Source organism: Micromys minutus (assembly GCF_963924665.1).
Source record: "Micromys minutus genome assembly, chromosome: 7".
In the NCBI taxonomy this organism is placed as follows: Eukaryota; Metazoa; Chordata; class Mammalia; order Rodentia; family Muridae; genus Micromys; species Micromys minutus.
Window position 1 is genome coordinate 62,461,437 of NC_137976.1, and position 11,601 is coordinate 62,473,037.

The 11,601-nt window shown below is 49.1% G+C and overlaps 1 protein-coding gene across 1 annotated transcript; it reads right to left on the bottom strand.

Moving 5' to 3' along the window:
* Nucleotides 1–8,329: 8,329 nt before the first annotated feature.
* Nucleotides 8,330–10,860, bottom strand: HES1 (hes family bHLH transcription factor 1). The gene is made up of 4 exons (XM_080919036.1): nt 10,431–10,860; nt 10,198–10,293; nt 9,867–9,954; nt 8,330–9,250 (listed from the first exon to the last, which is right to left on the bottom strand). The coding sequence occupies exons 1-4, from the start codon at nt 10,536–10,538 to the stop codon at nt 8,697–8,699; spliced, it is 846 nt and encodes a 281-aa protein (XP_080775162.1). The 5' UTR covers nt 10,539–10,860; the 3' UTR covers nt 8,330–8,696.
* Between the last annotated feature and the right edge of the window lie 741 nt (nt 10,861–11,601).

Here is an 11,601-nt window from a genome sequence, read left to right on the forward strand (position 1 = left end):
GTCTCACAGAATGGTGAGAAGGAGCCAGAGTACCAGCACTTTCTGCTCTTGCAGAGGACTAGGGTTCCGTTCCCAGCACCCGAGTGATAGGTCACAAGCCACCTGTAACTCCAGTTCCAGGGCATTCAACACCGTCTTCTGTCCCCCAGAGGGATCTGCATGAATGTGGCACACAGACACTGCTCATGGCAAGGTATGTGGGAGAGAGAGGCTAAGCTTTAGCCCTCAGCTTTGAAAGTTCCTATCTCTTTCCAGCAGTGACTAGGGACTGAGAGCCCGTGGTCTTTGGGTGATGTTCCAGAACCAAACTATAGGCAAAGGAAAAGAGAAGAGGAGGAGGGATGGGGGAGGATTATTAAAAATTCAAAGTAAAGTCAGGGTGCAGTGATGTATGCTCTTAATCCCAGGGAACAGAGGCAGGCTGATCTCTGTGAATTCAAGGCCAGCCTTGGTCTACAGGGGGAGAGAGAGAAAATAAATAATAATAATAATAATAACAATAATAATAATGATGATAAATAAACATTAGCCACGTGTCAATGAAGAGGGAAGAGGACAAAATTTAGAGAGTCCGTACTTGAGAAACAAGGATGGGATGGAGGGCTTTGGGGGTGGAGAGCAATGAAATTTAAGGGAAAAGGGCATGAGATGAAAAGTTGGGGAGTAGAGGATCCCAAGGACAGAATTTTACCTAAGGAAGGGGAAGCAGTGGGTCTGTCAAGGCTTTACAGGAAGCAGAGAGTGTGTCTCTCATCTCTATCTCTCTAGCCCTAAGCTACTCTCCTGGTCTGGTACCTACTGCTCATCCCAGTCCTCCGAGTCATCAAGCTTCAAAAGAGACAGTACCAGGTATGGGGGAGGTGGAGGGAGGGAGGTATTCCTTTAAAACAGAGCATGCTCCCAGAGAGTGGCCTTACCAAAGGACTGTTCCCTGAATATTTGTTTTAACTACTGAGCTTGAGGAAGCTATCCTGTAAGCCTTGGATCCTAGCCCCAATTCCAGCCCTCATCAGAAAGTCAAAAAAATAAAAGTTTATACATATATAAACGTGTGTGTGTGTGTGTGTGTGTGTGTGTGTGTGTCTGTGCTATCTCTTCCTAGGAAACAATGCTGTTTGCTCTTAATACATCTTAAATGCTGTTCAGGGCCTTAGCTTCTGAAATGGGTTTGACATACTGAATTTATTCTCTTGTGGTCTGTTAAGGAATAATCCCATTTTATGGTCTTGATGCCTTAGGGATAAATTTTATAACCATGTATCAATGGGGAAAAGCTGATGGAAGACAAACTACCAGGAAGCACCGAGTCTGGCACAGGGCTTGTCAACTCTAATAGGCTTCCCCAGGCTGGAGTATTTGTAAACTAGATCTATAAAGTTCATGTCTCACATTGACGACTGAATTCTAAAGTAGGAGGAACTTGAAAACTAATCGCACTTATGAGAAAAAGTCTTTAAGCACCATGGCCGTCACTCAGCCATGCATGCTAGTGAGGAGAAACACATGTAGAAACAGGAAGGATAGTCACAGTGAAACCTTATTATTAATTTCAATTACAAGTATTTACTGGGGCTGCAATCGGGGCTTTCTTCATTCTTGTTCCAATGATTTATAGCATAAATAATAAAACCAGAGCCATGTTTACCTGCTCTGACTCTTTAAATGACATCACTCTGTTTTGTGTTGTTCTTAATTATATGTAGCAGTTCATGTGTGTCTTCATGTGGGTATGCACACGTTAGTGCAGGTATCCCATGGAACTGGAGTTACATGCTGTTGTGAACTGCCTTACATGGGTGCTGAGAACCAAACTTGAGACCTGCTCTTAACTGCTGAGACATCTCTCCAGGCCCCTACTACATTCATTTCTCAGACGTCAAGTACTTGTATAAACCAGATTCAGGGTCACTATGTGTATTTTCAAAGTGACGGTTGTACCACCTGGATATCTAAGATTTGGTCTCTCCCTAATTTAGACTGGCACTGATGTTTAGCCAGACTAGTTCATTAAGTTCACTTAATTAGGCAAATAGACTAATGGGGAAAGTCTAGACGGTTGGGAGAGTGGGCTTCTGAAAAGGAAGGAATCCTGGTTATGACTGGTAGAAAGCATTTTCTTTTCAAAGAAGAAGGGGGAAAGGGGGAGGGGGCGGAAGACATTTCAAACGTAAACACAGAGAGTATCTAATAAAAAATTAAAAAAAAAAAAGAAAATTGAAGCAAGGCAAATAAAAGGCAGAATACAAATATGGAGAAAAATGTTGTGAAGAGGGAAGAAAAAGAAGTGTCTGCTTATTCAACAATAATGATAATGTGTAAATAAAATCCTTCTTGACTCTTGCAGTGGACTCACTGGGCATCTGCTAGGTAGTGGTCGACTTGGCACTGGAGGCCACATTTCCTGACTCCCGGTCCTTGACTGTATTGACTATGTCTTTTTAGGTGATGGTAGGGTTTTAAATTCTAGCTATTGAACCCAGGATCTCAGGCACCCATAAGTTCTTCAGCAAGGAATCTATGACTAAGCTATACCTCCAGACCACAGAATGATTAATCTTGAAGTTAAATACTTGACAATATTTTTTCCTAGGTAGACTTTGACTAATTATTGATTATACTGGTAATGCCTATGCTTACAATGTTAATGATGACTGAGGAGGTCAAAGTGTTGCTTGGTATATAGAGTCTTCTTTTGTATCAGCCCGAGTAACACTTCCCCTTTCATATCATTCAAGGTGTAATCAGTTAAATTGTTATTTTTTTTACAACACCCTTCCCCTTTTTTGAGGGCCAGGCTGTGAGTATTTATTTAGCTACAGAATTCATGCCTTCATTCCTCCAGATACACCAGCAGCAGGGCATCAGATCCCAGTACAAATGATTGTGAGCCACCTTGTGGTTGCTGGGAACTGAACTCAGGACCTCTGGAGGAGCAGTCAGTGCTCTTAACCACTGAGCCACCTCTCCAGCTTCCTGTGGTTGTTTAGGAGCCATAATGGCCGATACACACTGTGGTCTTTCGACAAAGCACCACTGCCAAGGGTTCAAGTCCATTTACACGCAGACATCAGGTTAGACCAGCACCATTTGCTGAAGATGCTTTCTTTTTTCCATTGAATGGTTTTGGTTTCTTGGTCAAAAATCAAGTATCCATAAGTGTATGGTTTTATTTCTGGGTCTTCGATCAGTTCCATTGGTCCAACCTGTCTGGGTTTGTGCCAATACCATGCAGTTTTATTACTCTTGCTCTGTGGCATAGCTGAGGTCAGGGATGGTGATACCTCTGGAAGCTCTTTCATTGTACAGGATTGTTTTAGCTATCCTGGGATTTTGGTTTTTCCCTATGAAGTTCAGAATTTCTCTTTCAAGTCTGTAAAGAATTGTGTTGAAATTATAATAGGAATTGCACCGAATCTGTAGATTGCTTTTGATAAGATGGCCAATTTACTATGTTAATACCACCTATGAGCATGGGAGATCTTTCCATCTTCTGAAATCTTCAGTTTCTTTCTTCAGAGACTTGAAGTTCTTGTCGTACAGGTCTTGCACTTGTTTGGTTAGAGTTACACCAAGATATTTTACATTATTTGTGGCTATTGTGAAGTGTGTTGTTTGCCTAATTTCTTTCTCCGTCTCTTTATCATTTGTGTAAAAGACTATTGATTTTTTTTTAGTTGATTTTGTATCAGACACTTTACTGAAGGTGTTTATCAGCTGTAGGAGTTCTTCAGGAGAATTTCTGGCTCACTTAATGTACACTATTATATCATCTGTGAATATCCACACTTTGACTTCTTCCTTCTAATTTGTATTCCCTTGATTGCTGTTGTCTTATTGCTCTAGCTAGAATTTCAATCACTATATAGCCAGAAACTGGAAACACTCCAAATGTCCCCCAACTGAAGAATGGATAAAGACAATTTACACAATGAAATGCTACTCAGCTATTAAGAACAAGGACTTCATGAAATTTGCAGGTAAATGGGTGGAACTAGAAAAGGTCGTTCTGAAGGATCTGAATGACCCACAGCCAAACTTTAGGAGGAGGAGTTCCGGGAGTTCTGTAAAAGAGTCTCGGAAGGTCTGAGGGAGTGGTAGGGGTCAAGGACATCACAAGACGATCTAAATCAGCCAGGAACCTGGGCCCGTGGGGGCTCACAGAGACTGAACCACCGAGCAAAGGACATGCATGGGATGGACCTACATATCTGTAAGACACGTAGCAGATGTGAATCTTGGTTTTCATGTCTCCAAACAATGGGAGTGGGAGTGTCTCTGACTCTTGCCTGTGGATCCCTTCCCCTGGCTGGGCTGCCCTGTCTGGCCTTCAGTGGGAGAAGATGCCCCCAGTCCTGCTGGGACTTGATGTATGCAGGCAGCTTGGTACCCACAGGGGCCTCCCCTTCTATGAGAGGAAGAGGAGGGAGGTATGGAGGGAGGGGTGTGAGGGTGGGACTGGGAGGAGAGGAGGTGGGCTGAGATCTGGGTGTAAAGTGAACGAAAATGTTAACAACAAAACCACAGTACAGATAGATGATTTGTCTCGGACTCAAACATTTACTGCTATGTCTCAGTAAACAAGAGCAGGGGCAGGCAAGAAAGGCCACCTCTCCCTTTTCTGACCTGTAACAGAACTTGTATGTTAAATTGTAGAAACAAACAAACAAAAAAGATAGTAAAACATTAGTTTTTAGAAAAGGATAGTAAAACTAAAATTTCTCCATCTACACCCACATTTTAACTGTCTTTGTGTTTTCTTTGACCTAACTCTTGCTTTTTTGTTGTTGTTGTTGTTGTTTTCAGAGCGTCGGGTAGCCCAGCCTACCTAACTAAAAATGACCTTGCTCCCTTGGTCCCTTCTCCACCTTCTCCACTTTCACCTCCAAAGGGCCTGGGGGAACTGCCACCACACCTTGCTCCTGACCTTGTTTTTAAAAACCGTTTTCTTAGAGAATTGAGAACGGACAGCAGGCCATCCCCGTGGTCCAAGCAGGCGGCTTTGGTCTCCAGTTCCGGTCAAACCTGTACCAGAAAACAATAGGACACTAGGGGACACCCGGAGCCTGTCTGTCCTTTGTGTTGGAAAGGAAAAACTTCCCTAGTTTCTTCCCCAGCAAGAACTCCTCTGTCTGGGCGCCCTCTGTTTAAACTCCAGTCCTAGCACCTAATACATCACGCGTGGGATGAGTCACAAGCGGCTGTCTCAGTGGCTAAACAGGGCTGCCTCGCCACCAGGGTTGTCACCTTAGCGCCAGCTGCAGGCGGCCGGGGTCTTAGTAGGTACTCAAGGTGGTTAGAAACGAGGCTCCCTTTCTTAGGGCGCCCAGCACCGGTGCAAGGCAATTTGGGTCGGGGAGGGGAGAGGGGTCCGAGTGGCCCCTGCCTGCCCTGTCCTGTTCCGCTGTCCTGACTCCTGGCAGGGCACTGCAGGCCTCCGGTGCCCCGACCCTGGCCCCCGTCCAGCTCCGCGGCTTCTAAACGCTGCCCGGAGCTACCGGGGGAACTGGAAAAACACTGGCAGGCCGCCCCACCCCCAGCGGGCCGGGCGACCGCGGCTCTGCGGCTGGGGCCTGCTGCCTGGGCGGCGCTGGCCCGGGGTGGGGAAGCGGGGGCGGCGGCCTGCCTGTCAGCGGGAGCGGGCGCGGGCTCGTGTGTCAGCGGCTCCCGCCCCTCGCCGCCCCCGCCGCCGCCCGCCGGGCCTCCCGCCGCCGCCGCCCGCCCTCCCCGCGGCCTGGCAGGCTGCCGGCTGCACAGGCGGGGGTTCGCGCCGTTCTCACGACCTCTCAGGTTGCCTGAGCTCATCTGGGAGCTATTCATTTCCTGCCAGAAAGCAGCCGGGCCTGCTGAGCGAGCCACCTTGGCCGCAGGGCCGCCGGGGGCCCGACCCGGTGTGGCGGCCCTGGGCCGCTCCCTCCGGGCCGCGGTCCCCGAGGCCTCCCAGGAACCCCGAGCCACCCCGGCGGGCGCGCGGCGGGGGCAGCTCGCCCGCCCATCTGGTTGCACTTAGAAGCCCGGAGGAAGCGAGTGGCGGGTTGTTACCGGCCAAAGGGTGTGGGGAAAGTTAATTGACTTTAATGACAGGTTCCCGGTGACGATGAGGGGGTCCGGCTAAACCTCTGGGTCCCCACCGCAGAAACGCGTGGGGGGGGGACAGGATGAGACCCGAGGAAGGGGCGAACCTCAGTTGCTCACCCAGAATCAGGCCATCACCTCTCTCTCTCCAGGTTGATGCTTGAAACCTCCGGGGAGACAAGAGGCTCCAAGGATCTCCAAAGAGAGGCCCATGGTGTCCCTGGCCTCAAGGACAAAGTTTGGAGTCGTGTCTTATCACAGGAGAGATCTGCTCTGCAGGAACTGGTCGAGGGGCAAGGCAGCTGGGTGTGCCCGGAGGCGGTATAATTAGGCCAGGCCCAGAGGACCTGGGGGAATGCCAGAATAACCTGGGATGCTTCACCTCCCCCACCCCAGCTACTTATTTAAGAGACAGCAGGGATACAGGAGGCAGCAGTGTCTAAGAAATAAATCTATACCGTTTATGAACTTAGACCTATCCTAGAGAAGGGAAATAACTTATCCAAGGTGATGCCTGCCAGGAGTTCGGTGGCATATAAAAATATAAAAGCCCCCAGTTAGGGTGTAGTCTTTCTTCCACCCCATATTATACCGAAAAAGGCTTCATTTAGTAATGTAAGCCCAAATTACGGGTAAGGGGGCTTCTTTTCTAAAGAACAAATGGGTTTTTTCCCCCCTGTCACTTCGTTTCTTCCGGAAGTTGCTGCGTGACACTTTTGGTGACATTAATAAAGATGCATGAAGAAATTGAAATTTCCCTTATAGTCTCCCCTCCCCTGTAAATGTAAAAGGAATTACTTTTATAAAATTGAGATCCTGATGTCTGGATTATTTCTATTAAAGAAGCTAAGAATTCTTGGTGGAAACAGAGGACAGGGTTTACCAGATTTTAGTATTTGAATTTGGGACATGTCTTAATGGAGTAATTGTTACTATGTTTATGTATAAACAAAAGGAAAAATGGCATGGCAAAGAATGATGTGTGGAACACCTTTCTTGTGCAGAAAATAAGACAAATAGCCAATTAAAACACACACACACACACACACAACTATCTTTTAAACCTCTCCGGGGGTCGGAGCTAAAGGTACTGGAACGAACCGGCTGCTGTCTGCTAGATCAGTCCTGTGATACAGCCTCACTCCACACTGGCCTGTGGGAAAGGCTAGAGCCAGGCGGGGGAGAGGTAAAGCTTTTGAAACAAGACAGAAAATCGTTGGCTTTATCTTTGTTAGGAAAGCTTCAAAGATTGATCTCTCCCGCCTCATCCTTCTCCTCCCAGAAGCCGCTGTAAAGGGAAGGGGGTGGGGGTAGCGAGGCGGGCGGGCGGGGCGGGGGCTGGGCGGAGGACTGGCCGGTTGTGGGGGAGGAAGGGCGCGCCGGCCAGACCCACAGCGCGGCTGATGTGTCTGGTCTCGCAGGGCTCGTGGTTTTCATTTCCCCAACACCTGGATGCAGTCAAACACCTGGCCAAATCTGAGAAAATCTGACAAGCCTTTGTGATGGGATTTGGAAGAAATTCCCTGCAGATCCTGGCACAGTTTAAAGCTGTCCGCTTTGAGTTAGGACTTGTTAAGGAGGGTTGTGTGAGCTGAAACCCGAGACAACCCTTTTGCTTCTATCTGGAGCCCACATCTTGCCTGGAAATGGGGCATGACCAAGCGAAGGGGTCGCTTGCTGTTTGTATTAAAAGGGGGAAAACGGCCCGTGTGCCTGCCAGCGCAGCCCCCACATGCTTTCTCCATTAAAGTCAAGCGCAGAAACTTATCAGAAACATATGTCTGCTGTTAATCATCTGGCCCGGGCTCCACTTGGGAGTCTAACTAGTTGTCCCCTGGCAGAGAGAATCCGTTGACCTTTTCAGCTTGCTTGAAGAGGGTGAAGAGAGGGATTTCAAACTGTGATTCGGGTGCTAGGGGATGCCTAGCTGCACCGGTCGAAGCCCCAACACTGGAGGGTTGCGGTGTGGCTTAGCATGCTTTACTTTGGGAGGTTAGTGGCTACCCCAGGGAGGAAGTTGGGAGTAGTCCTTTCGGAACGGAAAAAAAAAATAAGGACTATTTGTTTTTAAGTTTATCAGAAAAGCCCCATCAAAAGACTTCTCGTAAATTAGATCTTCTTAGATCACTGACTGTTGGCGAAAAGGTTTGATGGTTTTTGTATTTTTAAAACATTAAAAAATACCCTATTTCTGAACTTTAAGCCTACCCCCTTTTTTCACACAAATTTTGAAATAATCAGTTCCAAGACGTAAAAGCCTTCACTCTTTTATTATATTTTCTCAAATAAACTTCCCCAAAGGAAGATATTTTAAGAGCATTTTCAAACATCTTTGGCATCACATAAAAAAAAAAAGAAATCTCGTGTAAAAAACGAAATGTCATCTCCACTTTTATAATACAAAGGCGCAATCCAATATGAACATATAAAATATATACAAATGCAGTGCATGGTCAGTCACTTAATACAGCTCTCTACAAAAAGTAACTTTTTAGAATTAAAAAAAGCAACAAAGTAACCACCGAATTATAAAAGTCTCTCCTAAAATCCAAGTTCGTACTTAGTGTCCGTCAGAAGAGAGAGGTGGGCTAGAGAGTTTGTGGTTAGCAGTGGCCTGAGCCCTCTCAGTTCCGCCATGGCCTCCACATGGAGTCCGCAGTAAGCGAGGAGCCGCTGGAAGGCGACACTGCGTTAGGACCCACCGAGGTCCCACTGTTGCTGGTGTAGACCGGGATGACCGGGCCGCTGTGAGCGAAGGCCCCGTTGGGGATGAGAAAGGCAAATTGCCCGTCAGGAGCCGGCACCACTTGGAAGCCGCCAAAAACCTTGGCAGCCTCTCCAGCCTGGCTGCCCAACTTGCAGGGTGCGCTGCCGGGAGGGGGCGCCGCGCCCCCGGGGATGGGCACAAGCGGCGGCGGCGGCGCGAATGGCGCGTGCTGGGGACCGCCAGGTCCTGACGGGGGCGGCGGCGGCGGCGCCTGCAAGGCGGGGTGCGCCTGCCCAGGGTAGGTCATGGCGTTGATCTGGGTCATGCAGTTAGCCAGGTGGCCCAGCAGCCGAGTGCGCACCTCGGTGTTAACGCCCTCACACGTGGACAGGAAGCGGGTCACCTCGTTCATGCACTCGCTGAAGCCGGCGCGGTACTTCCCCAACACGCTCGGGTCTGTGCTGAGCGCGGCTGCAGGCCAGAAGGAGAAAAGAAGGGTCACCGAACTGCCCTGGCCCGGGAGCCACAGCCTCCCGCCCTGGGAGGTCCCCGCAGCGCGCCTCCGGAACCACCTGGGGTTGGGCGGGTGGGGTAGGCTAAGAACAGCCAGCTCCTTCTCCCTAGGTTGGGGACTTAAGCCAGGACACTCCCTCCATCTAAACCGATCTCAGCTCCAGATCTGCCACCCCTAGTTCCGCTCGAGACCTGACCTTGGGCAATGCCACCCAAGGCGCCTTCCAAACCCCACTTCCCCTCTTGCGGCAGGGGCTGGACGGGTGCTAAGCCACTGACCCCTACCTTCTTTCCAGCCCCAAACTGCCTCAGTCCTACGTCCTCGCGCCCTCACCGGCTTTCACCACAGCCAAGCTGCCCACCACCCTCGACTACAACCTCTCCCTCCATTTCCGGAGCAGTAACAACTTGGGAGTTGTGGCTATAAATAAGACCCAGACCGTGGGAACGCGGAGTGAGCCAAGGCAGTAAAATGTAGCTGAATGCCTCTCACAACCGCGGGCGGAAGTCTGGAAGAAATCAGCGCGGGCCGAGAGGGACACCCGCAGAGAGGGGACGCACGCGCGGTCCTCACCGGTCATCTGCGCCCGCTGCAGGTTCCGGAGGTGCTTCACTGTCATTTCCAGAATGTCTGCCTTCTCCAGCTTGGAATGCCGGGAGCTCTGCGCAGAGGAAACAAGGGATGAAAGTGAGACCCCCTTGTCAGCTGCCTCCGAGTTCTGAAGGTCCCCGCCCGCATGTCCCACATCCCGGGGCTCCGGGGCCTCTCTCCCGCCTGTGGGAACGCAGTGCTGACGGGGTAAGATCCACACACAGCAGGCAAAGAGTTTAGTTCTTTGTGCCTGGGAAATGCCATTACATTCGTAATTAAAACAAAACAAAACAAAAAGGCATCGCTCACTTACATCTTTCTTAAGTGCATCCAAAATCAGTGTTTTCAGCTGACTCAGACTTTCATTTATTCTTGCCCTTCGCCTCTTCTCCATGATAGGCTTTGATGACTGCAAAGAGGGGAAAAAGAGGTCCTGAGTTCCCACGGGATCTGCCATTTCACCCAGAGAGAAAAGTAAAAGGAGCCCCGCTGCGCACACCCCACTTAATTTCTAGGGGCATTAGAGAGACGCAGGTACCGTCTTACCTTTCTGTGCTCAGAGGCCGTCTTTGGTTTGTCCGGTGTCGTGTCGACACTGGCTGGGGTAGCAGCCACCGGGGAGGAGGAATTTTTCTCCATTATATCAGCTGGCATTTTCTTTCTTTTTTTTTTTTTTTTTCTTCTTAGTCCCCAGAGAATTTTATTTTTGGAATCCTCCACGCAAAAAAAATATATTTTTTTGCTTACGTCCTTTTTACTTCATAAGAAAAATTACTGAGCAGTTGAGGGTTTGTTATGTCTTAGGGCTACTTTGTGACGGTAGCGCTATTCCAGGACCAAGGAGAGAGGTAGACGGGGGATTCCGCTGTTATCAGCACCAGCTCCAGATCCTGTGTGATCCGCAGGCCCTGGCGGCCTCTATATATATCTGGGACTGCACGCGAACGGCTCGTGTGAAACTTCCCAAACTTTCTTTCCCACAGTAACTTTCAGCCAATGGGAGGAAGAGACACGCGGCACCGCTCGTGGACTGCGCCCCCCCATTGGCCGCCAGGCACAAGGTCTGGCGGCCAATGGCGCGCGCCTGAGCCCGGGGCACCGGAGGCTACAACGTCAATCAAAAGAATTTTAACCCTTTGCTAACTCTTTCCCCTTGGGCTTGGCTTTTTTTTTTTTTTTTTTTTCCGCCTTGGTTTTGGTCTAGCCTATTTCTTTTGTGGCCACGTCTTTGGTTTGTATTGTTCTTCCAACATGCAATACAGCTACTTTGTATAATAAGTTCGTTTGAACAATATTTTGAAAAGATATAGGCCAACACAAAATTTAGTGATTTTAAAAAAAAAGGAGGGAACAAGGTGGAGAGGACGTTACTCTTCATGAATTTTTGCTCGAACTCTGTATGTTTAGGAGAGTGAAAACTGCTCATGGGGGGGCAATATCACCCCCCGACTTAATACTCCCTTACCCCCCCCCCATGCCTTCACAGGCAGGGTTTTCGGAGCAAGGTGTCTTTCGGACGCCCGTCTCCCCTCTAGCCCGCTCATTCCTCTCCTGGAATTGCAGCTTTGGACCTCACGCTTCTCCAGGAAACATTCAGAATAATTTCCTACTGGGCAGAAAGGAAATGGAATTTCAGATGAAAAACAAAAATGAACAAGGCGGGGGGTGGGGGGCTTTGATTGCAATGCCGCAGAAGGGGCGCGCTCGCTGGTCCGCC